Genomic DNA, 27,517 nt, shown 5'->3' on the forward strand with positions numbered 1-27,517 from the left:
ACCCTCTCTCTCCTAACGTGACTCGTATAACAGGATACCCTCTCTCTCCTAACGTGACTCATATAACAGGATACCCTCTCTCTCCTAACGTGACTCATATAACAGGATACCCTCTCTCTCCTAACGTGACTCATATAACAGGATACCCTCTCTCTCCTAACGTGACTCATATAACAGGATACCCTCTCTCTCCTAACGTGACTCATATAACAGCATACCCTCTCTCTCCTAACGTGACTCATATAACAGGATACCCTCTCTCTCCTAACGTGACTCATATAACAGGATACCCTCTCTCTCCTAACGTGACTCATATAACAGGATACCCTCTCTCTCCTAACGTGACTCATATAACAGGATACCCTCTCTCTCCTAACGTGACTCATATAACAGGATACCCTCTCTCTCCTAACGTGACTCATATAACAGGATACCCTCTCTCTCCTAACGTGACTCATATAACAGGATACCCTCTCTCTCCTAACGTGACTCATATAACAGGATACCCTCTCTCTCCTAACGTGACTCATATAACAGGATACCCTCTCTCTCCTAACGTGACTCATATAACAGGATACCCTCTCTCTCCTAACGTGACTCATATAACAGGATACCCTCTCTCTCCTAACGTGACTCATATAACAGGATACCCTCTCTCTCCTAACGTGACTCATATAACAGGATACCCTCTCTCTCCTAACGTGACTCATATAACAGGATACCCTCTCTCTCCTAACGTGACTCATATAACAGGATACCCTCTCTCTCCTAACGTGACTCATATAACAGGATACCCTCTCTCTCCTAACGTGACTTGTATAACAGGATACCCTCTCTCTCCTAACGTGACTCATATAACAGGATACCCTCTCTCTCCTAACGTGACTCATATAACAGGATACCCTCTCTCTCCTAACGTGACTCATATAACAGGATACCCTCTCTCTCCTAACGTGACTCGTATAACAGGATACCCTCTCTCCTAACGTGACTCGTATAACAGGATACCCTCTCTCTCCTAACGTGACTCGTATAACAGGATACCCTCTCTCTCCTAACGTGACTCATATAACAGGATACCCTCTCTCTCCTAACGTGACTCATATAACAGGATACCCTCTCTCTCCTAACGTGACTCATATAACAGGATACCCTCTCTCTCCTAACGTGACTCATATAACAGGATACCCTCTCTCTCCTAACGTGACTCGTATAACAGGATACCCTCTCTCTCCTAACGTGACTCATATAACAGGATACCCTCTCTCTCCTAACGTGACTCGTATAACAGGATACCCTCTCTCTCCTAACGTGACTCGTATAACAGGATACCCTCTCTCTCCTAACGTGACTCGTATAACAGGATACCCTCTCTCTCCTAACGTGACTTGTATAACAGGATACCCTCTCTCTCCTAACGTGACTCGTATAACAGGATACCCTCTCTCTCCTAACGTGACTCGTATAACAGGATACCCTCTCTCTCCTAACGTGACTCATATAACAGGATACCCTCTCTCTCCTAACGTGACTCGTATAACAGGATACCCTCTCTCTCCTAACGTGACTCGTATAACAGGATACCCTCTCTCTCCTAACGTGACTCGTATAACAGGATACCCTCTCTCTCCTAACGTGACTCATATAACAGGATACCCTCTCTCTCCTAACGTGACTCGTATAACAGGATACCCTCTCTCTCCTAACGTGACTCGTATAACAGGATACCCTCTCTCTCCTAACGTGACTCGTATAACAGGATACCCTCTCTCTCCTAACGTGACTCATATAACAGGATACCCTCTCTCTCCTAACGTGACTCGTATAACAGGATACCCTCTCTCTCCTAACGTGACTCGTATAACAGGATACCCTCTCTCTCCTAACGTGACTTGTATAACAGGATACCCTCTCTCTCCTAACGTGACTCGTATAACAGGATACCCTCTCTCTCCTAACGTGACTCGTATAACAGGATACCCTCTCTCTCCTAACGTGACTCGTATAACAGGATACCCTCTCTCTCCTAACGTGACTCGTATAACAGGATACCCTCTCTCTCCTAACGTGACTCGTATAACAGGATACCCTCTCTCTCCTAACGTGACTCGTATAACAGGATACCCTCTCTCTCCTAACGTGACTCGTATAACAGGATACCCTCTCCTAACGTGACTTGTATAACAGGATACCCTCTCTCTCCTAACGTGACTCGTATAACAGGATACCCTCTCTCTCCTAACGTGACTCGTATAACAGGATACCCTCTCTCTCCTAACGTGACTCGTATAACAGGATACCCTCTCTCTCCTAACGTGACTCGTATAACAGGATACCCTCTCTCTCCTAACGTGACTCATATAACAGGATACCCTCTCTCTCCTAACGTGACTCGTATAACAGGATACCCTCTCTCTCCTAACGTGACTCATATAACAGGATACCCTCTCTCTCCTAACGTGACTCGTATAACAGGATACCCTCTCTCTCCTAACGTGACTCATATAACAACAGTGTACCTTAGTGTGGCTTCAGCATTAGCAGAGTAGTGGAGCTGAGCTCACTACAAAGCCTACATCACTCTGTAGTCATAGAGAAATGTGTGGTTAACCATAAAAACACAGACTCCTTGGCACATAAACTAGCCTAGATAAACAAACAATTCACCGGTATCTCTGTGTGGTTATATAGCTAACCGAGGGCCTGTATGATCCATCAGTTAAAGGTTACTGTGTCATTACCTACTATCACTTCGGTCTTCAGGCACCATTGATCCTGTCTATCTCCATGTAGTGCAGTGTGATCTCCCTGGATACTGTAACGTGAACATTGTATTTTGGCTGTAGTTCAGTAGGAGTGCTGAGGCTGCAGGTGTGAGTTGCCATATTTTGTGACAACTGCTGTTGCGAAAAGGGCTTTAACAACTATATACATTTGTTTGTTTGATTGAACGAACACTGATTGAACGAACACGAGTACTGGAGGAGGCAGAGATGCATTCAAATGAATATCTCTGGTTTTGTAGCCGATTCCACATGGATTCTAATCAGAATATGTTGGATTTGTTAAAATTAGTACTTTGAATTTGTTGACATTAGCCTACTTGATATTTGCATCATTGCAGGACTGGTAGATAGACTAGATGACATTTCCAGGTGAAGTCTGTAGATGACTGGTTGATGTATTATACCGTAGATAGTGGAGGCATGATGTCAAACGTCTTGTCCTGTTGTTCCCTCAGTTAAAATACAAAGTCCTGTGTGTCTGTTCCTGTCCAGCACAGGACTACATCTTATACAGTGCATTCGGGAAGTATTCAGACCGCTTGACTTTTTCATATTTTGTTACGTTACAGCCTTATTTTAAAACGGATTACAAAGAAAATCCCTCATCAATCTCCACACAATACCCCATAATGACAAAGCAAAAACAGGTTTTTATAAATTTTTGCAAATTTATTAAAAATGTGAAATATTCCATTTACATAAGTATTCAGACCCTTTACTCAGTACTTTGTTGAAGCACCTTTGGCAGCGATGACAGCCTTGAGTCTTCTTGGGTATGACGCTACAAGCTTGGCACACCTGTATTTGGGGAGTTTCCATTCTCCTCTGCAGATCCTCTCAAGCTCTGTCAGGTTGGATGGGGAGCGTCACTGCACCGCTAATTTCAGGTCTCCAGAGATGTTCGATCGGGTTCAAGTCCGGGCTCTGGCTGGGCCACTCAAGGACATTCAGAGACTTGTCCCGAAGCCACTCCTGCGTTGTCTTGGCTGTGTGCTTCGGGTCGTTGTCTTGCTGGAAGATGAAACTTCGCCCAAGTCTGAGGTCCTGAGCGCTCTGGAGCAGGTTTACATCAAGGATCTCTCTGTACTTTGCTCCATTCATCTTTCCCTCGATCCTGACTAGTCTCCCAGTCCCTGCCGCTGAATAACATCCCCACGGCATGATGCTGCCACCACCATGACTGTGACGCTTGGCATTCAGGCCAAAGAGTTCAATCTTGGTTTCATCAGGCCAGAGTATCTTGTTTCTCATGGTCTGAGAGTCCTTTAGGTGCCTTTTGGCAAACTCCAAGCGAGCTGTCATGTGCCTTTTACTGAGGAGTGGCTTCCGTCTGGCCACTCTACCATAAAGGCCTGATTGGTGGAGTGCTGCAGAGATGTTTGTCCTTCTGGAAGGTTCTCCTATCTCCACAGAGGAACTCTGGAGCTCTGTCACCTCCCTGACCAAGGCCCTTCTCCCCCAATTGCTCAGTTTGGCCGGGCGGCCAGCTCTAGGAAGAGTCTTGGTGGTTCCAAACTTCTTCCATTTAAGAATGATGGAGGCCACTGTGTTCTTGGGGGCCTTCAATGCTGCAGAATGTTTTTTGGTACCCTTCCCCAGATCTCTGCCTCGACACAATCCTGTCTCGGAGCTCTACGGACAATTCCTTAGACCTCATGGCTTGGTTTTTGCTCTGTCATGCACTGTCAACTGTGGGACCTTATATAGACAGGTGTGTGCCTTTCCAAATCATGTCCAATCAATTGAATTTACCACAGGTGGACTACAATCAAGTTGTAGAAACATCTCAAGGATGATCAATGGAAACACCTGAGCTCAATTTCGAGTCTCATAGCAAAGAGTCTGAATACTTATGTAAATAAGGTATTGATGCTTTTTATTTGATATACATTTGCAAAATTGTCTAAAAACCTGTTTTTGCTTTGTCATTATGGGGTATTGTGTGTGTATATTTAGGAGGAAAACAATGTAATACATTTTAGAATAAGGCTGTAATGTAATTTCTTTGGGAAAAAGTCAAGGGGTCTGAATACTTTCCAAATGCACTGTATATCTAACTTCTCCCTCTACGTAAAATGTTGAATGGTAATTGGCTATGTTAATATTTATTGGTAGATATTTAGTTTTTCTTTGTTAGTCCACTTTCTTGTAAAGCGTGGAGGGGACTGCACTACTTTAATCAACCAGTACATTTACAGTTAAGCAGGCAGACTTATAATAGACGCGTTCAATTAATTTTCCACAATCTGAGTGTTCGTAGTCTCCCATTATTGCTCTAAGAATACCAGATAGTTTGACATCAGCATTTTGATATTGAATTCAGGTTGTCATGGTGCTAGTGTGAAGTATTAGCCTGCCTGTCAAAATACTTTCAGTACAATTGCAGACAGTATCCAGCCTGATATACTAGTGTACTCATCAAGATATTACAGATTATTAATTATTATTTCCTTGGGGCTCAAGGGTGTAGGGTGAAGTTGGGAGGAGGGAGGAGGGTGGAGGGTGTAGGGTGGAGTTGGGAGGAGGGAGGAGGGTGGAGGGTGTAGGGTGGAGTTGGGAGGAGGGAGGAGGGTGGAGGGTGGAGGGTGGAGTTGGGAGGAGGGTGTAGGGTGGAGTTGGGTGTAGGGTGGAGTTGGGAGGAGGGAGGAGGGTGTAGGGTGGAGTTGGGAGGAGGGAGGAGGGTGTAGGGTGGAGTTGGGAGGAGGGTGGAGGGTGGAGTTGGGAGGAGGGAGGAGGGTGTAGGGTGGAGTTGGGAGGAGGGAGGAGGGTGGAGGGTGTAGGGTGGAGTTGGGAGGAGGGAGGAGGGTGGAGGGTGGAGTTGGGAGGAGGGAGGAGGGTGGAGGGTGTAGGGTGGAGTTGGGAGGAGGGAGGAGAGTGTAGGGTGGAGTTGGGAGGAGGGAGGAGGGTGGAGGGTGTAGGGTGGAGTTGGGAGGAGGGTGGAGGGTGGAGGGTGTAGGGTGGAGTTGGGAGGAGGGAGGAGGGTGGAGGGTGTAGGGTGGAGTTGGGAGGAGGGAGGAGGGTGGAGGGTGGAGTTGGGAGGAGGGAGGAGGGTGGAGGGTGTAGGGTGGAGTTGGGAGGAGGGAGGAGGGTGGAGGGTGGAGTTGGGAGGAGGGTGGAGTTGGGAGGAGGGAGGAGGGTGGAGGGTGGAGTTGGGAGGAGGGAGGAGGGTGGAGTTGGGAGGAGGGAGGAGGGTGTAGGGTGGAGTTGGGAGGAGGGAGGAGGGTGGAGGGTGGAGTTGGGAGGAGGGAGGAGGGTGGAGGGTGGAGTTGGGAGGAGGGAGGAGGGTGGAGTTGGGAGGAGGGAGGAGGGTGGAGTTGGGAGGAGGGAGGAGGGTGGAGTTGGGAGGAGGGAGGAGGGTGTAGGGTGGAGTTGGGAGGAGGGAGGAGGGTGGAGGGTGTAGGGTGGAGTTGGGAGGAGGGAGGAGGGAGGAGGGTGGAGTTGGGTGGAGGGTGGAGTTGGGAGGAGGGAGGAGGGTGGAGTTGGGAGGAGGGAGGAGGGTGGAGGGTGGAGTGGCCCCTAGACGCTGATCTTAGGTCAGTTTAGCATTTCCCTAATGGTTAAGGTTAGGATTGGGGCACTGGAATCTGAGCAACAGTGTAAAGGAAGAGGAATACATATAGCAGCAAGTCTCTGACATCTATGTCCTGGTCTGCTGGAGCGTTTAGTTTAGCAGGAAGTCCTTGACATCTATGTCCTTATCTGCTGGAGCGTTTAGTTTAGTGGTGTGGAGTATGCCGTCCGTCCATGAGGTAGGGAGGAGACTGGGGGAAGGACATGGAACGAGGGAGAGCTCGTTTTGTTGTTTTGAAAGTTTCTTAGTAGCTAGCTTACTTTTGAGTTTGGATTCCGCGACGCAGTTGGCATCAGTTGCTGGGACTGCTGCTATCACTCCAGTGATCCTGCCGACCAAGGCCGGGTCTGAGGAGCTATTTGGCATAGCAACTAGCCTAGCTGCTAGCTAGCTGCCTATCAAGCGAGCAGGGGTTTCTTGAGGGCTTGAACGTCTTGATTCCTGCTGCTTTTAGTCATTTATATTTTTCATACCTTTTTCATACTGGCCCCCCGTGGGAATCGAACCCACAACCCTGGCGTTGCAAGCACCATGCTCTACCAACTGAGCTACACAGGACTAGATCCCTGCTGTTTTAAAATCTTCCCTGTGACCTGCCCTGTCTGGAACTGAGAGACCTGTCCTGTCTGGAACTGAGAGACCTGTCCTGTCTGGAACTGAGAGACCTGTCCTGTCTGGAACTGAGAGACCTGTCCTGAGAGACCTGTCCTGTCTGGAACTGAGAGACCTGTCCTGTCTGGAACTGAGAGACCTGTCCTGTCTGGAACTGAGAGACCTGTCCTGTCTGGAACTGAGAGACCTGTCCTGTCTGGAACTGAGAGACCTGCCCTGTCTGGAACTGAGGTACCTGTCCTGTCTGGAACTGAGAGACCTGCCCTGTCTGGAACTGAGAGACCTGCCCTGTCTGGAACTGAGAGACCTGCCCTGTCTGGAACTGAGAGACCTGCCCTGTCTGGAACTGAGAGACCTGTCCTGTCTGGAACTGAGAGACCTGTCCTGTCTGGAACTGCGAGGAGTAACAGCGTAACCTACGTTGCTACCATGACAAAGACCAAAGCCGGTGGGAGTGCCGTTGAGGACAGTGGTGTCTCTCGATCACAGGCGAAGGATCTTTTAAACGAACAAAAAGAGTTCTACAAGCAGTTGATACAACAACAAGAAAATGCTTTGAGTATTTTGTCCAAATACTGGTGGATTCAACTAATAAAAGAATGGACGACCTGACCAGAGATGTCCAGGACTTGAACAGCTTGCAGTTCTCCCAGGGTCAGCTCGATGAGTTTAAACAGGAGAATGGCAAGATGACAGCAATCTGTAAGTCATTGAGAGAGGACATCAGTTCTGTATGTTAATCCATGATAACAGTGATGGAGAAATCTCGAGGGACTTTCTTCACAACACAACTGATTGGCTCAAACGCATTAAGGAGGAAAGAAATTCCACAAATGAACTTTTAACAAGGCACACCTGTTAATTTAAATGCATTCCAGGTGACTACCTCATGAAGCTGGTTGAGAGAATGTCAAGAGTGTGCAAAGCTGTTATCAAGGCAAAGGGTGCCTATTTAAAGGATCTCAAATATAAAATATATTTTGATTTGTTTAACACTTTTTTTGGTTACTACATGATTCCATATGTGTTATTTCATAGTTTTGATGTCTTCACTATTATTCTACAATGTAATTTATTATTATTTTTTATTAAGAAAAGCCCTTTGAATGAGTAGGTGTTCTAAAACATTTGACTGGTACTGTACGTGTAGCCTTAGAAATGAAATCAATAACTTGCAAACATCAGATAACATTCATATATTAGCCATTTCTGAGACTCACTTTGATAATTCATTTGATACAGCAATAGAAGAATATAACATCAATAGAAGAGACAGGAATGCTTATGGGGGAGGTGTTGCTGTGTATATATTCAGAGCCATATCCCTAGAACGCTTAGAGAATATCTTATGTCAAGTCTTATTGAAGTTGTGGTTGCAGGTTCACTTGCCACATCTAAAGCCTTTTCTTTTGGGGTGTTGCTATAGGCCACCAAGTGCTAACAGTCAGTATCTAAATAATATGTGTGAAATGCTTGATAGTGTATGTGATGTAAACAGAGAGGTCTACTTTCATGGGGACCTGAATATTGACTGGTTTTCATCAAGCTGTCCGCTCAAGAGGAAGCTTCTAACTTTTTAACCAGTGCCTGTAATCTGGTTCAGGTTATTAATCAACCTACCAGGGTGTTTACAAACACTACAGGAACAAGATCATCCACATGTATTGATCACATTTGTACTAATACTGTAGAACTTTGTTCTAAAGCGGTATCCGTACCCATTGGATGCAGTGATCACAATACAGTGGCTATATCCAGGAAAGCCAAAGTTTCAAAAGCTGGGCCTAAAATAGTGTATAAGAGATCATACAAAATATTTTGCTGTGACTCTTATGTGGATGATGTAAAACATATTTGTTGGTTTGATGTGATTAATAAGGAGCATCCAGACGCTGCACTTGATGAATTTATGATATAGCTTCTTCCAATTATTGATAAAGGTGCACCTGTTAGTAAACTGACTGTTAGAACTGTTAAGGCTCCATGGATTGATGAGGAATTGAAAAACTGTCTGGTTGAAAGAGACGGGGCAAAAGGAGTGGCTAATAAGTCTGGCTGCACTTCTGACTGGCTGACTTACTGCAAGTTGAGAAAATATGTGACTAAACTCAACAAAAAGAAGAAGAAACTGTATTATGAAGCCAAGATCAATGATTTAAAGAATGATGGAAAAAAAACTTGAGTACTAAATAACTACTTTGGAGTTCTTTTAAATGAAATTATGGGCGGAAAGACAAATTCAACTCCATCTTTCATTGAATCAGATGGCTTATTCATCACAAAACCATTTGATGTTGCCAATTATTTTAATGATTACTTCATTGCCAAAGTGGGCAAACTTAGGCAGGAAATGCCAACAATGAAGAGTGAGCCATCGAATTCATGCATAAAAAAACTAATAATGAAAGAAAAGCATTGCAAGTTTGAATTTTGTAAAGTGAGTGTGGGAGAGGTGGAAAGATTGTTATCGATCAATGACAAACCTCCTGGCAACTTAGATGGAAAGCTACTGAGGATGGTAGCTGACTCTATAGCCACTCCTATCTGTCATATCTTTAATCTGAGCCTAGAGGAAAGTCTTTGTCCTCAGGCCTGGAGGGAAGCCAAAGTAATTCTGCTACCCAAGAGTGGTAAAGCGGCCTTTACTGTTTCTAACAGCAGACCTATCAGCTTGCTGCCAGCTCTTTGCAAACAGTTGGAAAAAATTGTCTTTGACCAAATACAATGCTATTTCTCTGTAAACAAATTAACAACAGACTTTCAGCATGCTTATAGAGAAGGGCACTCAACATGCACTGCACTGACACAAATGACTGATTGGTTGAAAGAAATTGATGATAAGAAGATTGTGGGAGCTGTATTGTTAGATATTATTGACCATAACCTGTTGATGAAAAACATGTGTTATGGCTTTTCAACCTCTGCTATATCATGGATTCAGAGCTATCTATCTAATAGAACTCAAAGGGTTTTCTTTAATGGAAGCTTCTCTAATGTCAAACATGTAAAGTGTGGTGTACTGCAGGGCAGCTCTCTAGGCCCTCTTCTCTTTTCTATTTTTACCAATGACCTGCCATTGGCATTAAACAAAGCATGTGTGTCCATGTATGCTGATGATTCAACCATATACGCATCAGCAACCATAGCTAATGAAGTCACCCTTAACAAAGAGTTGCAGTCTGTTTTGGAATGGGTGGCCACTAATAAACTGGTCCTGAACATCTCTAAAACTAAGAGCATTGTATTTGGTACAAATCATTCCATATGTTCTAGGCCTCAGCTGAATCTGGTAATGAATGGTGTGGCTGTTGAACAAGTTGAGGAGACTAAATTAGTTGGCGTTACCTTAGATTGTAAACTGTCATGGTCAAAACAGATTCAATGGTTGTGAAGATGGGGAGAGGTCTGTCCGTAATAAAGAGATGCTCTACTTTTTTGACACCACACTCCACAAAGCAAGTCCTGCAGGCTCTAGTTTTGTCTGCTATTCGCTGCTCTGGCACCCCAATGGTGGAACAAGCTCCCCCAAGACGCCAGGACAGCGGAGTCACCTGACCACCTTCCGGAGACACTTGAAACCCTACCTCTTTAAGGAATACCTGGAATAGTATAAAGTAATCCTTCTTCCCCCACCCCCTATAAAAATTGTTTTTAAAAAGGTGGTTGTCCCCCTGGCTATCATAATTTGAATGCACCAATTTTTAAGTCGCTCTGGATAAGAGCGTCTGCTAAATGATGTAAATGTAATGTAAATGTCTTATCTTGATTATTGTCCAGCCATGTGGTCCAGTGCAGCCATGAAAGACCTAGTTAAGCTGCAGCTGGCCCAGAACAGAGTGGCACGTCTTGCTCTTCATTGTAATCAGAGGGCTAATATAAATACTATGCATGCCAGTCTCTCTTGGCTAAGAGTTGAGGAGAGACTGACTGCATCACTTATTCTTTTTATAAGAAACATTAATGTGTTGAAAATCCCAAATTGTTTGCAGTGTCAACTTACACAGCTCCTACACACATACATGCCACCAGGGGTCTTTTCAGTCCCCAAATCCCAGAACAAATTCAAGGAAGCGTACAGTATTATATAAAGCCATTATTGTATGGAACTCCATTCCATCTCGTATTGCTCAAATTAACAGCAAACCTGGTTTAAAAAACAGATAAAGCAACGCCTCACGGCACAACGCCTCTCCCCTATTTGACCTAGATAGTTTGTGTATGTGTTAATATGAAGGCTACTTGTCCTTTTTTTTTTTTTTTTTTTTTTACAATTTCTTTTTAATTAATGTAGTTCTGTCCTTGAGCTGTTCTTGTCTATTAATGTTCTGTATTATGTAATGTTTTGTGTGGACCCCAGGAAGAGTAGCTGCTGCTTTGGGGATCCTAATAAAATACCAAATACTGTGATGATGGAACCAGAGTTCTGCTGTTATCAAGGGAACTACAGTGTTCTAAGGGTTATCCTCTGTTAGTGCATCCGAGGCCTGGCTACTGGAGGCGTTCAACGTTGTAGGAGTATCCAGAAATGAAGTCGTAATTTCAGTGTCACAAACATGCTTTCCCCCCTTTTCAATGCGTTTTTTTTTCTTAATATAATTGCGTAGGCTTGTTCTCTTCTGTTGAGACATTCACAATCACACATTGTTTTCTGCATGCCAACACCACCTTTCTAACTTTTCACTGGATATTAGCCTTAACGGTTTGGTTCCTCTCTTGGACTGTCCGGGGTGTTTAACTTTCCTGTTGCATGTTTGGTAGTGTAGTTTAGCCGTTTCCTGTTGCATGTTTGGTAGTGTAGTTTAGCCGTTTCCTGTTGCATGTTTGGTAGTGTAGTTTAGCTGTTTCCTGTTGCGTGTTTGGTAGTGTAGTTTAGCCGTTTCCTGTTGCATGTTTGGTAGTGTAGTTTAGCTTTCCTGTTGCATGTTTGGTAGTGTAGTTTAGCTTTCCTGTTGCGTGTTTGGTAGTGTAGTTTAGCCGCTAATGATGGCGCCAGCTGTTCTCTCTGCGCCGGTCTTTGGTAGTGTAGTTTAGCCGCTAATGATGACGCCTTGGTAGTGTAGTTTAGCCGCTAATGATGACGCCTTGGTAGTGTAGTTTAGCCGCTAATGATGACGCCAGCTGTTCTCTCTGCACCGGTCTTTGGTAGTGTAGTTTAGCCGCTAATGATGACGCCTTGGTAGTGTAGTTTAGCCGCTAATGATGACGCCAGCTGTTCTCTCTGCACCGGTCTTTGGTAGTGTAGTTTAGCCGTTTCCTGTTGCGTGTTTGGTAGTGTAGTTTAGCCGCTAATGATGACGCCAGCTGTTCTCTCTGCGCCGGTCTTTGGTAGTGTAGTTTAGCCGCTAATGATGACGCCTTGGTAGTGTAGTTTAGCCGCTAATGATGACGCCAGCTGTTCTCTCTGCACCGGTCTTTGGTAGTGTAGTTTAGCCGCTAATGATGACGCCAGCTGTTCTCTCTGCACCGGTCTTTGGTAGTGTAGTTTAGCCGCTAATGATGACGCCAGCTGTTCTCTCTGCACCGGTCTTTGGTAGTGTAGTTTAGCCGTTTCCTGTTGCGTGTTTGGTAGTGTAGTTTAGCCGCTAATGATGACGCCAGCTGTTCTCTCTGCACCGGTCTTTGGTAGTGTAGTTTAGCCGCTAATGATGACGCCTTGGTAGTGTAGTTTAGCCGCTAATGATGACGCCTTGGTAGTGTAGTTTAGCCGCTAATGATGACGCCTTGGTAGTGTAGTTTAGCCGCTAATGATGACGCCTTGGTAGTGTAGTTTAGCCGCTAATGATGACGCCAGCTGTTCTCTCTGCGCCGGTCTTTGGTAGTGTAGTTTAGCCGCTAATGATGACGCCTTGGTAGTGTAGTTTAGCCGCTAATGATGACGCCAGCTGTTCTCTCTGCACCGGTCTTTGGTAGTGTAGTTTAGCCGTTTCCTGTTGCGTGTTTGGTAGTGTAGTTTAGCCGCTAATGATGGCGCCAGCTGTTCTCTCTGCGCCGGTCTTTGGTAGTGTAGTTTAGCCGCTAATGATGACGCCTTGGTAGTGTAGTTTAGCCGCTAATGATGACGCCAGCTGTTCTCTCTGCGCCGGTCTTTGGTAGTGTAGTTTAGCCGCTAATGATGACGCCTTGGTAGTGTAGTTTAGCCGCTAATGATGACGCCAGCTGTTCTCTCTGCACCGGTCTTTGGTAGTGTAGTTTAGCCGTTTCCTGTTGCGTGTTTGGTAGTGTAGTTTAGCCGCTAATGATGGCGCCAGCTGTTCTCTCTGCGCCGGTCTTTGGTAGTGTAGTTTAGCCGCTAATGATGACGCCTTGGTAGTGTAGTTTAGCCGCTAATGATGACGCCTTGGTAGTGTAGTTTAGCCGCTAATGATGACGCCAGCTGTTCTCTCTGCACCGGTCTTTGGTAGTGTAGTTTAGCCGCTAATGATGACGCCAGCTGTTCTCTCTGCACCGGTCTTTGGTAGTGTAGTTTAGCCGCTAATGATGACGCCAGCTGTTCTCTCTGCACCGGTCTTTGGTAGTGTAGTTTAGCCGTTTCCTGTTGCGTGTTTGGTAGTGTAGTTTAGCCGCTAATGATGACGCCAGCTGTTCTCTCTGCGCCGGTCTGTAACTCTACATTCTGACTGCTTTGTGTTGTGGTCAGTAGGGAATTATAGCATAATGGATTACTTTGGATAATTAATCAATGATCAATGATTGCCCTGAGCCATGACTGTAGAGATCAATGATTGCCCTGAGCCATGACTGTAGAGATCAATGATTGCCCTGAGCCATGACTGTAGAGATCAATGATTGCCCTGAGCCATGACTGTAGAGATCAATGATTGCCCTGAGCCATGACTGTAGAGATCAATGATTGCCCTGAGCCATGACTGTAGACCTCACCATATAGTCTACAGCCATGATGAACAGCATTATTGTTTTGCTTACTAAAACAACTACCTACTGCCCCTCAGAAGCTGTCTAGAGGTAACATGTCTAGAGATGTCAGATCCTCTCCTCAGAAGCTGTCTAGAGGTAACATGTCTAGAGATGTCAGATCCTCCCCTCAGAAGCTGTCTAGAGGTAACATGTCTAGAGATGTCAGATCCTCCCCTCAGAAGCTGTCTAGAGGTAACATGTCTAGAGATGTCAGATCCTCTCCTCAGAAGCTGTCTAGAGGTAACATGTCTAGAGATGTCAGATCCTCCCCTCAGAAGCTGTCTAGAGGTAACATGTCTAGAGATGTCAGATCCTCTCCTCAGAAGCTGTCTAGAGGTAACATGTCTAGAGATGTCAGATCCTCTCCTCAGAAGCTGTCTAGAGGTAACATGTCTAGAGATGTCAGATCCTCTCCTCAGAAGCTGTCTAGAGGTAACATGTCTAGAGATGTCAGATCCTCCCCTCAGAAGCTGTCTAGAGGTAACATGTCTAGAGATGTCAGATCCTCTCCTCAGAAGCTGTCTAGAGGTAACATGTCTAGAGATGTCAGATCCTCCCCTCAGAAGCTGTCTAGAGGTAACATGTCTAGAGATGTCAGATCCTCCCCTCAGAAGCTGTCTAGAGGTAACATGTCTAGAGATGTCAGATCCTCCCCTCAGAAGCTGTCTAGAGGTAACATGTCTAGAGATGTCAGATCCTCCCCTCAGAAGCTGTCTAGAGGTAACATGTCTAGAGATGTCAGATCCTCCCCTCAGAAGCTGTCTAGAGGTAACATGTCTAGAGATGTCAGATCCTCTCCTCAGAAGCTGTCTAGAAGTCAGATGTCATTATGTTGATCATCTTCTTGTTTCTTTGATCTTCTTTCTTTCTCTCCAGCTGTGAAGAACTTGAAAGAAGCAGTGGGTTCGTCGTTGCACAAGCTGGCTAACTTTGATGGTAAGTTACGTTTGTGTGTGTCTCTAAGGCAGGGGTCGGCAACCTTTTTGTGCCAATTTACAATTTATCCTACCATTTCTAACGATCTGCGTGCCAGTTATGATTTTCATATATGCGTTACAACAAATGGTCTCTATTGAATGTCTAATTTCCCACAAACGGAAGTATTCCATAGCTTGCTAAACGGAGGCTCTGTCCATTAGCACCACGGGAACACCGATTCTCTTGGTGAATGATTGTGATGTTAAATCACAGGGTGGCCAATCTTCTCTTCAGTCAGCTTTGCGAATCCTTTGTTTCCCCACCATAGCGGGGGGCACCGTCAGTTGTAATAGCGAATATGTTTTTAATATCGACTCCTCTCTCCTCAAAATGATCTGTGAAGGCTTTTGCTACATCTAGTAGGACCATGCATGGGTTTTAGACAAAGCAGGTCCTCGCGTCCCTCTGAGTCACAGTATGTCCTGGCGTCCCTGCTCTGAGTCACAGGTCCTGGCGTCCCTCTGAGTCACAGTATGTCCTGGCGTCCCTGCTCTGAGTCACAGGTCCTGGCGTCCCTCTGAGTCACAGTATGTCCTGGCGTCCCTGCTCTGAGTCACAGGTCCTGGCGTCCCTGCTCTGAGTCACAGTATCTCCTGGCGTCCCTCTGAGTCACAGGTCCTGGCGTCCCTGCTCTGAGTCACAGGTCCTGGCGTCCCTGCTCTGAGTCACAGGTCCTGGCGTCCCTCTGAGTCACAGGTCCTGGCGTCCCTCTGAGTCACAGTATCTCCTGGCGTCCCTGCTCTGAGTCACAGTATGTCCTCGCATCCCTCTGAGTCACAGGTCCTGGCGTCCCTCTGAGTCACAGGTCCTGGCGTCCCTCTGAGTCACAGTATCTCCTGGCGTCCCTCTGAGTCACAGTATGTCCTGGCGTCCCTGCTCTGAGTCACAGGTCCTGGCGTCCCTCTGAGTCACAGTATGTCCTGGCGTCCCTGCTCTGAGTCACAGGTCCTGGCGTCCCTGCTCTGAGTCACAGTATCTCCTGGCGTCCCTCTGAGTCACAGGTCCTGGCGTCCCTGCTCTGAGTCACAGGTCCTGGCGTCCCTGCTCTGAGTCACAGGTCCTGGCGTCCCTCTGAGTCACAGGTCCTGGCGTCCCTCTGAGTCACAGTATCTCCTGGCGTCCCTGCTCTGAGTCACAGTATCTCCTCGCGTCCCTCTGAGTCACAGTATCTTGCAACAACTGCCAGACGTGGAGTATCATTCAAATCCACACTCTCATCAAGAGCCACGCTCAACACGGGTGCATCTTTTAACGCTCCAGTTTGTTGCTCCTTTCCATTTTCAACCATCTCGGTAACGCACCTTTCAACAGTTCTGGCAGACACAGGCATGTCTTTTATCTTTGAGGTGATTGTGTCTTTGTTAGGCAATCCATCAAATAAAGCCTGTGAACTACTGAGGAAAGCCTCCTTGATATATTCCCCATCAGTAAATGGTTTTCCATGTTTAGCACTGAGCAACGTTGTAGCTCCCCTCAGTAGCTTGATTTGTGACTGCATGTAGATTTGTAAAACACTGCTGTGCTTTTCATACCTGGACACGGCCCATACCTGGACACGGCCCATACCTGGACACGGCCCATACCTGGACACGGCCCATACCTGGACACGGCCCATACCTGGACACGGCCCATACCTGGACACGGCCCATACCTGGACACGGCCCTCTTGATTCCTTCAGCATTGTCTGCCTCATCCTTGAGGTTTTTCCTCATGTCTCGTTTCAAAATGACGCCGTACACTTGATGTCCGACAAACAATAGTTTTACAACAGAGAGCGCAAACAGACCAGTCCTTCAGTAAAACAAATCCATATTCCTTTGTCCAAGAGGCAATAAATGAGCGGATATCTGCCTTATTTTTCTTTGCCGGTGACATTTTGCGCCCTGAACTTTTTAAAATAACAAAAGAAGGCTTGCTAGCTGCTAGCCATGTGAAAACGAATCTCTCATCTTCAGCGCTGCCTTGGTTTTGAATTTGGCGGGAGAGGCAGGTTGTCTTGCGCTGAACTAATATGAAACTCCTGCAAAATCATGAAAGCCCATTGGCTAATCGCAATTGACATACCTTGGGAACTGAATACCAATGCATGCAATTTTAATTATTTTCTCCAGTTTATATTTTTAAAAACTTTCTGCCGAAAATAAGTGAGATGGGCACGGCGTAGCCGACCCCTGCTGGTTCTGTGTCCTGATGTTCTGCTGCGTCAACTAAAAAGTTAAAGTAGTAGTGTAGGAATCTCTTTCTAGAAGGGCTTCAGCCATTTCTATTTATGAGCCATGACCTCAACTAGACCGATCAATCAACTGGCCGTAGACCGGACTACTCTCACTTTACCTGGCCGTAAACCGGGCTACTCTCACTTTACCTGGCCGTAGACCGGGCTACTCTCACTTTACCTGGCCGTAGACCGGGCTACTCTCACTTTACCTGGCCGTAGACCGGGCTACTCTCACTTTACCTGGCCGTAGACCGGGCTACTCTCACTTTACCTGGCCGTAGACCGGGCTACTCTCACTTTACCTGGCCGTAGACCGGACTACTCTCACTTTACCTGGCCGTAGACCGGGCTACTCTCACTTTACCTGGCCGTAGACCGGACTACTCTCACTTTACCTGGCCGTAGACCGGGCTACTCTCACTTTACCTGGCCGTAGACCGGGCTACTCTCACTTTACCTGGCCGTAGACCGGGCTACTCTCACTTTACCTGGCCGTAGACCGGGCTACTCTCACTTTACCTGGCCGTAGACCGGGCTACTCTCACTTTACCTGGCCGTAGACCGGGCTACTCTCACTTTACCTGGCCGTAGACCGGGCTACTCTCACTTTACCTGGCCGTAGACCGGGCTACTCTCACTTTACCTGGCCGTAGACCGGGCTACTCTCACTTTACCTGGCCGTAGACCGGGCTACTCTCACTTTACCTGGCCGTAGACCGGGCTACTCTCACTTTACCTGGCCGTAGACCGGGCTACTCTCACTTTACCTGGCCGTAGACCGGGCTACTCTCACTTTACCTGGCCGTAGACCGGGCTACTCTCACTTTACCTGGCCGTAGACCGGGCTACTCTCACTTTACCTGGCCGTAGACCGGGCTACTCTCACTTTACCTGGCCGTAGACCGGGCTACTCTCACTTTACCTGGCCGTAGACCGGGCTACTCTCACTTTACCTGGCCGTAGACCGGGCTACTCTCACTTTACATCCCAAATGGTACCCTATTGCAGATATAGCGCACTACCTTTGGTCTTGGTCATTGTACAGTACATCAGTTACTGAGCCATTCCAATAATCGTTCCATAATATGGCCAGGATGTTAACATTGTTAAAGGGATACTTCAGGATTAGCATGCTAGAACATTCCCATAGATTAGTTAGCATTGGCTCGCGAAACGACCTCTAGCTTCCTTCACACTGGACACAGAGACATTAAAACGCTATCCACTAGTTCATCATGACTCTGGGGAAGTAGAGAAAGGGCCTCAGTGCCAAAATGCTGAAGTATCCCTTTAATGTTAAAAGGGCACATCTGACCTGCCCAGGGAAAACTCTCAGTACCTATTGTAGTCTATAGGGGGCGGCAGGTAGCTTAGTGGGTAAGAGCGTTGTGCCAGTAACCGAAAGGTCGCTGGTTCTAATCCCCGAGCCGACTAGGTGAAAAATCTGTCTGTGCCCTTAAGCAAGGCACTTAACCCTAATTGCTCCTGTAAGTCGCTCTGGATAAGAGCATCTGCTAAATGACTAAAATGTAAATGTAGTCTGTAATTTTGAGATTTTCCTGGTATTAGTCATTCACACGAGAAACTCTAGACCCTAATTCTGTACCTCTAAACCATCTAAACTAGATGCCCTCAATCTCACACAAATTATCAACGAACCTACCAGGTACTACCCTAAATCCGTAAACATGGGTACCCTCATAGATATCATCCTGACTAATTTACCCTCTAAATACACCTCCGCTGTCTTCAACCAGGATCTCAGCGATCACTGCCTTATTGCCTGCGTCCGTAACGGGTCCGCGGTCAAACGACCACCCCTCATCACTGTCAAACGCTCCCAAAAACACTTCAGCGAGCAGGCCTTCCTAATTGACCTGGCCCAGGTATCCTGGATGGATATAGATCTCATTCCGTCAGTAGAGGATGCCTGGTTGTTCTTTAAAAGTAATTTCCTCTCAATCTTAAATAGACATGCCCCATTCAAAAAATACAGAACTAAGAACAGATATAGCCCCTGGTTCTCCTCAGACTTGACTGCCCTTGACCAGCACAAAAACATCCTGTGGCGTACTGCATTAGCATCAAATAGCCCCCGCGATATGCAACTTTTCAGGGAAGTTAGGAACCAATATACACAAGCAGTTAGGAAAGCAAAGGCTAACTTTTTCAAACAGAAATTTGCATCCTGTAGCACTAACTCCAAAAAGTTTTGGGACACTGTAAAGTCCATGGAGAATAAGAGCACTTCCTCCCAGCTGCCCACTGCACTGAGGCTAGGAAACACTATCACCACCGATAAATCTACAATAATCGAGAATTTCAACAAGCATTTTGCTACGGCTGGCCATGCTTTCCATCTGGCTACCACTACCCCGGCCACCAGCTCTGCACCCTCCGCTGCAACTTGCCCATTCCCCCCCCCCGCTTCTCCTTCACACAAATCCAGACAGCTGATGTTCTAAAAGAGCTGCAAAATCTGGACCCCTACAAATCATCTGGGCTAGACAATCTGGACCCTTTCTTTCTAAAACTAGCCGCCGAAATTGTCGCAACCCCTATTACTAGCCTGTTCAACCTCTCTTTCGTAACGTCTGAGATCCCCAGAGATTGGAAAGCTGCCGCGGTCATCCCCCTCTTCAAAGGGGGTGACACTCTAGATCCAAACTGTTACAGACCCATATCCATCCTGCCCTGCCTTTCAAAAGTTTTTGAAAGCCAAGTCAACAAACAGATCACCGACCATTTCGAATCCCACCGTACCTTCTCCGCTATGCAATCCGGTTTCCGAGCTGGTCATGGGTGCACTTCAGCCACGCTCAAGGTCCTAAACGATATTATAACCGCGATCGATAATAGACAGTACTGTGCAGCCGTTTTCATTGACCTGGCCAAGGCTTTCGACTTTGTCAACCACCGCATTCTTATTGGCAGACTAAATAGCCTTGGTTTCTCAAATGACTGCCTCGCCTGGTTCACCAACTACTTCTCAGATAGAGTTCAATGTGTCAAATCGGAGGGCCTGTTGTCTGGACCTATGGCAGTCTCTATGGGGGTGCTTGGCCTCCGACCGCAAGGCACTACGGAGGGTAGTGTGTACGGCCCAGTACATCACTGGGGCCAAGCTTCCTGCCATCCAGGACCTCTATACCAGGCGGTCAGAGGAAGGCCCTCAAAATTGTCAGACTCCAGCCACCCTAGTCATAGACTGTTCTCTCTGCTACCGCACGGCAAGCGGTACCGGAGTGCCAAGTCTAGGTCCAAAAGACTTCTCAACAGCTTCTACCCCCAAGCCATAAGACTCCTGAACAGCTAATCATGCCTACCCGGACTATTTGCACTGCCCCTCCACCCCATCTTTTTACGCTGCTGCTACTCTGTTAATTATTTACAGTGGGGGAAAAAAGTATTTAGTCAGCCACCAATTGTGCAAGTTCTCCCACTTAAAAAGATGAGAGGCCTGTAATTTTCATCATAGGTACACGTCAACTACGACAGACAAATTGAGAAAAAAAAACCCAGAAAATCACATTGTAGGATTTTTAATGAATTTATTTGCAAATTATGGTGGAAAATAAGTATTTGGTCACCTACAAACAAGCAAGATTTCTGGCTCTCACAGACCTGTAACTTCTTCCTTAAGAGGCTCCTCTGTCCTCCACTCGTTAACTGTATTAATGGCACCTGTTTGAACTTGTTATCAGTATAAAAGACACCTGTCCACAACCTCAAACAGTCACACTCCAAACTCCACTATGGCCAAGACCAAAGAGCTGTCAAAGGACACCAGAAACAAAATTGTAGACCTGCACTAGGCTGGGAAGACTGAATCTGCAATAGGTAAGCAGCTTGGTTTGAAGAAATCAACTGTGGGATCAATTATTAGGAAATGGAAGACATACAAGACCACTGATAATCTCCCTTGATCTGGGGCTCCACGCAAGATCTCACCCCTTGGGGTCAAAATGATCACAAGAACGGTGAGCAAAAATCCCAGAACCACACGGGGGGACCTAGTGAATGACCTGCAGAGAGCTGGGACCAAAGTAGCAAAGCCTACCATCAGTAACACACTACGCCGCCAGGGACTCAAATCTTGCAGTGAGATTTTGAGTGAAAACCTCCTTCCATCAGCAAGGGCATTGAAGATGAAACGTGGCTGGGTCTTTCAGCATGACAATGATCCCAAACACACCGCCCGGGCAACGAAGGAGTGGCTTCGTAAGAAGCATTTCAAGGTCCTGGAGTGGCCTAGCCAGTCTCAAGATCTCAACGCCATAGAAAATCTTTGGAGGGAGTTGAAAGTCCGTGTTGCCCAGCGACAGCCCCAAAACATCACTGCTCTAGATGAGATCTGCATGGGGGAATGGGCCAAAATACCAGCAACAGTGTGTGAAAACCTTGTGAAGACTTACAGAAAACGTTTGACCTGTGTCATTGCCAACAAAGGGTATATAACAAAGTATTGAGAAACTTTTGTAATTGACCAAATACTTGTTTTCCACCATAATGTGCAAATAAATTCATTAAAAATCCTACAATGTGATTTTCTGGAATTTTTTATCTCATTTTGTCTGTCATAGTTGACGTGTACCTATGATGAAAATTACAGGCCTCTCTCATATTTTTAAGTGGGAGAACTTGCACAATTGGTGGCTGACTAAATATTTTTTTCCCCCACTGTATGCATAGTCACTTTAACTCTACCCACATGTACATATTACTTCAACTACCTCTACTAGCCGGTGCCCCCGCACATTGACTCTGCAACGGTGCCCCCCTGTATATATAGCCTCCTTACTGTCACTTTATTTTACTGTATATATAGCCTCCCTACTGTCACTTTATTTTACTGTATATATAGCCTCCCTACTGTCACTTTATTTTACTGTATATATAGCCTCCCTACTGTCACTTTATTTTACTGTATATATAGCCTCCCTACTGTCACTTTATTTTACTGTATATATAGCCTCCCTACTGTCACTTTATTTTACTGTATATATAGCCTCCCTACTGTCACTTTATTTTACTGTATATATAGCCTCCCTACTGTTATTTTATTTTACTTCTACTCTTTTTTTCTCAACACTTTTGTTGTTGTTTTATTTTACTTTTTTTATTAAAAATAAGTGCACTCCGGGTCTGTCTAACTCCGGGTCTGTCTAACTCCGGGTCTGTCTAACTCCGGGTCTGCTGTTGTAATTGTTTTCTTTCATAGTGTCACTGATGTAATTCCCACTATGATGTCATTCCCACTGGTATGAGCCTGGGTCATGCTATGTTACTAACGGTATCTCCATGTCTCTGTCAGAGGTGATCGATGCCCACCTGCAGAACAGCCAGACAGCAGGAGACCGCCTTGCCAGTCCTGACAGACTCAAAGGTAAGGGAAGCTTCTGGTACAACACCAATCAGCAGGTATAGTGGTTCAAGCTTTGTGCTAGTAACCAAAAGGTTGCTGGTTCGAATCCCCGCGCCAACAAGGTGATAAATCTCTGTGCCCTTGAGTAAGGCACTTAATTCTAATTTGCGCCGTACTACTATGTCTGACCCTGTAAAACAACACATTTCACTACACCCATCCGGTGTATCTGACAATACAACATCTATAGATGGATAGATTAGCTCCAGTATGTGTCCAGCAACACCACCCTGTAGATACCAGATAGACTTCTTCCAGATATACCAGATAGACTTCTTCCAGATATACCAGATAGACTTCTTCCAGATATACCAGATAGACTTCTTCCAGATATACCAGATAGACTTATTCCAGATATACCAGATAGACTTCTTCCAGATATACCAGATAGACTTCTTCCAGATATACCAGATAGACTTATTCCAGATATACCAGATAGACTTCTTCCAGATATACCAGATAGACTTATTCCAGATATACCAGATAGACTTATTCCAGATATACCAGATAGACTTCTTCCAGATATACCAGATAGACTTCTTCCAGATATACCAGATATACTTCTTCCAGAGGAGCCTGAGACAGTGTTGTGTTTAGTTGCAGCTGTAATCTCTTTGGCCTGGGTCAGCTGGTATCATGTCTCTGCAGGCTAAACCAGTTTAAACTGCATCAGACGACCACTGCTGCTATTTACAGTTGAAGTCGGAAGTTTACATACTCTTAGGTTGGAGTCATTAAAACTCGTTTTTCAACCACTTCACAAATTTCTTGTTAACAAACTATCGTTTTGGAAAGTCGGTTAAGACATCTACTTTGTGCATGACACAAGTAATTTTTCCAACAATTGTTTGCAGACAGATTATTTCACTTATAATTCACTGTATCACAATTCCAGTGGGTCAGAAGTTTACATACACTAAGTTGACTGTGCCTTTAAACAGCTTGGAAAATTCCAGAAAATGATGTCATGGCTTTAGAAGCTTCTGATAGGCTAATTGACATCATTTGAGTGAATTGGAGGTGTACCTGTGGATGTATTTCAAGACATACCTTCAAACTCAGTGCCTCTTTGCTTGACATCATGGGAAAATCAAAAGGAATCAGCCAAGACCTCAGAAGAAAAATTGTAGACCTCCACAAGTCTGGTTCATCCTTGGGAGCGATTTCCAAACGCCTGAAGGTACCACGTTCATCTGTACAAACAATAGTACGCAAGTATAAACACCATGGGACCACGCAGCCGTCATACCGCTCAGGAAGGAGAAGCGTTCTGTCTCCTAGAGATGAACGTACTTTGGTGCGAAAAGTGCAAATCAATCCCAGAACAACAGAAAGGACCTTGTGAAGATGCTGGAGGAAACGGGTACAAAAGTATCTATATCCACAGTAAAACAAGTCCTATATCGACATAACCTGAAAGGCCGCTCAGCAAGGAAGAAGCCACTGCTCCAAAACCTCCATAAAAAAAGCCAGACTACAGTTTGCAACTGCACATGGGGACAAAGATCGTACTTTTTGGAGAAATGTCCTCTGGTCTGATGAAAAAATTATAGAACTGTTTGGCCATAATGACCATTGTTATGTTTGGAGGAAAAAGGGGGTGGCTTGCAAGCCGAAGAACACCATCCCAACCGTGAAGTACGGGGGTGGCAGCATCATGCTGTGGGGGTGCTTTGCTGCAGGAGGGACTGGTGCACTTCACAAAATAGATGGCATCATGAGGAAGGAAAATTATGTGGATATATTGAAGCAACATCTCAAGACATCAGTCAGGAAGTTAAAGCTTGGTCGCAAATGGGTCTTCCAAATTGACAATGACCCCAAGCATACTTCCAAAGTTGTGACAAAATGGCTTAAGGACAACAAAGTCAAGGTATTGGAGTGGCCATCACAAAGCCCTGACCTCAAGCCTATAGAAAATGTGTGGACAGAACTGAAAAGGCGTGTGCGAGCAAGGAGGCCTACAAACCTGACTCAGTTACATCAGCTCTGTCAGGAGGAATGGGCCAAAATTCACCCAACTTATTGTGGGAAGCTTGTGGAAGGCTACCCGAAACGTTTGACCCAAGTTAAACAATTTAAAGGCAATGCTACCAAATACTAATTGAGTGTATGTAAACTTCTGACCCACTGGGAATGTGATGAAAGAAATAAAAGCTGAAATAAATCATTCTCTCTACTATTATTCTGACATTTCACATTCTTAAAATAAAGTGGTGATCCTAACTGACTTAAGACAGGGAATTTTTACTAGGATTAAATGTCAGGAATTGTGAAAAACTGTGTTTAAATGTATTTGGCTAAGGTGTATGTAAACTTCCGACTTCAACTGTACGTTTGGTGTCGTTCATGAAAGGAGAGATACACATCCCTACATAGTAACCATGTTATTTCATGTGATTTATTTATAATTATTTTGCAGTGTTCTGAGAGAGTTTTAATAGTAGTTGTCCTCCCGTTCTAAATTGTATCTTCCTGGTCTCTCTGTAGAAAACCAACTGGATGCTAAAGAATCTGACATTTCAGATACACTGAGCCGCAGCAGTGACGACACCTCAGGTAACAACCTCATAAATAGGTACATTTTAAACAAGCTAAAGGATTAAACCATCTGGAAGCTGTCAGAGGATATTTTCTATTCATTTATGAGGACTGAAAAAGTGAAATTATTGTCTTTGTATATTAATTCATTACATTAATTAATTAGTGTTCACCATGTTTATGAATTAAAACATGTACATAAAAGTACAATATTAACATTCAAACTATGTAAATGTATTGTTTTATTATTTTAATGATCTAGTGTGCTAATGAAACTGTCCAGAACAGAGCCGTGGAATAACTATTGATTTATTGATTTAGTTTCACTGGATGCCAATCTGTCTGTCCGTTTGTCCTGGTCTGCTCACTGTTAATCCTCTCTCTCTCTCCCTGTTCACTTTTTCTCTCTCCTCGCCTCTCCTCTCTCCCCTTGCTGTCCTTTATTTCTCTCTCTGTCTCTGTGTAGACGGAAACATGGATGATCATGAGCTGAACGAGCCACAGAACAGGGTCGCCCTGCTCAAAGGTAATACATGTTTAATGTTTTATTGCGTCCATAGTCTCGTTGCCGTAAAATCTGTTGTCAAGAGAGGCAGCTGGATGGATGGATCAACAGTGCAAAAACCTGGCTGGTGCCTGGGGGATTCTATTGAATATACAGTGGGGGGAACAAGTATTTGATACACTGCCGATTTTGCAGGTTTTCCTACTTACAAAGCATGTAGAGGTCTGTAATTTTTATCATAGGTACACTTCAACTGTGAGAGACGGAATCTAAAACAAAAATCCAGAAAATCACGTTGTATGATTTTTAAGTAATGCATTTGCATTTTATTGCATGACATAAGTATTTGATACATCAGCAAAGCATAACTTAATATTTGGTACAGAAACCTTTGTTTGCAATTACAGAGATCATACGTTTCCTGTAGGTCTTGACCAGGTTTGCACACACTGCAGCAGGGATTTTGGCCCACTCCTCCATACAGACCTTCTCCGGATCCTTCAGGTTTCGGGGCTGTCGCTGGGCAATACGGACTTTCAGCTCCCTCCAAAGATTTTCTATTGGGTTCAGGTCTGGAGACTGGCTAGGCCACTCCAGGACCTTGAGATGCTTCTTACGGAGCCACTCCTTAGTTGCCCTGGCTGTGTGTTTCGGGTCGTTGTCATGCTGGAAGACCCAGCCACGACCCATCTTCAATGCTCTTACTGAGGGAAGGAGGTTGTTGGCCAAGATCTCGCGATACATGGCCCCATCCATCCTCCCCTCAATACGGTGCAGTCGTCCTGTCCCCTTTGCAGAAAAGCATCCCCAAAGAATGATGTTTCCACCTCCATGCTTCACGGTTGGGATGGTGTTCTTGGGGTTGTACTCATCCTTTTTCTTCCTCCAAACACGGCGAGTGGAGTTTAGACCAAAAAGCTCTATTTTTGTCTCATCAGACCACATGACCTTCTCCCATTCCTCCTCTGGATCATCCAGATGGTCATTGGCAAACTTCAGACGGGCCTGGACATGCGCTGGCTTGAGCAGGGGGAACTTGCGTGCGCTGCAGGATTTTAATCCATGACGGCGTAGTGTGTTACTAATGGTTTTCTTTGAGACTGTGGTCCCAGCTCTCTTCAGGTCATTGACCAGGTCCTGCCGTGTAGTTCTGGGCTGATCCCTCACTTTCCTCATGATCATTGATGCCCCACGAGGTGAGATCTTGCATGGAGCCCCAGACCAAGGGTGATTGACCGTCATATTGAACTTCTTCCATTTTCTAATAATTGCGCCAACAGTTGTTGCCTTCTCACCAAGCTGCTTGCCTATTGTCCTGTAGCCCATCCCAGCCTTGTGCAGGTCTTCAATTTTATCCCTGATGTCCTTACACAGCTCTCTGGTCTTGGTTATTGTGGAGAGGTTGGAGTCTGTATGATTGAGTGTGTGGACAGGTGTCTTTTATACAGGTAACGAGTTCAAACAGGTGCAGTTAATACAGGTAATGAGTGGAGAACAGGAGGGCTTCTTAAAGAAAAACTAACAGGTCTGTGAGAGCCAGAATTCTTACTGGTTGGTAGGTGATCAAATACTTATGTCATGCAATAAAATGCAAATTAATTACTTAAAAATCATACAATGTGATTTTCTGGATTTTTGTTTTAGATTCCGTCTCTCACAGTTCAAGTGTACCTATGATAAAAATTACAGACCTCTACATGCTTTGTAAGTAGGAAAACCTGCAAAAACGGCAGTGTATCAAATACTTGTTCTCCCCACTGTATATGGAGCTGATCCTCAACACGGGGGCCCCTCAGGGGTCCGTGCTCAGTCCCCTCCTGTACTCCCTGTTCACTCATGGCTGCATGGCCAGGCACGACTCCAACACCATCATTAAGTTTGCAGATGACACAACAGTGGTAGGCTTGATCACCGACAATGACGAGACAGCCTATAGGGAGGAGGTCAGAGACCTGGCTGTGTGGT

General features: G+C 45.5%; 1 protein-coding gene across 1 annotated transcript in view; it reads left to right on the top strand.

Moving 5' to 3' along the window:
* LOC311138545 (sarcolemmal membrane-associated protein-like) overlaps positions 1-27,517 on the top strand; it is a 189,627-nt gene that overhangs the window by 90,175 nt on the left and 71,935 nt on the right. The window contains exons 12-15 of the mRNA XM_084173284.1: positions 14,761-14,820; positions 22,396-22,467; positions 24,997-25,065; positions 25,514-25,573. Of these exons, the coding sequence (XP_084029410.1) occupies positions 14,761-14,820; positions 22,396-22,467; positions 24,997-25,065; positions 25,514-25,573 (261 nt within the window). The remainder of the gene's footprint in view (positions 1-14,760; positions 14,821-22,395; positions 22,468-24,996; positions 25,066-25,513; positions 25,574-27,517) is intronic.

The sequence above is a fragment of the Coregonus lavaretus genome, assembly GCF_964263955.1.
Source record: "Coregonus lavaretus genome assembly, chromosome: 12".
Classification (NCBI taxonomy): domain Eukaryota; kingdom Metazoa; phylum Chordata; class Actinopteri; order Salmoniformes; family Salmonidae; genus Coregonus; species Coregonus lavaretus.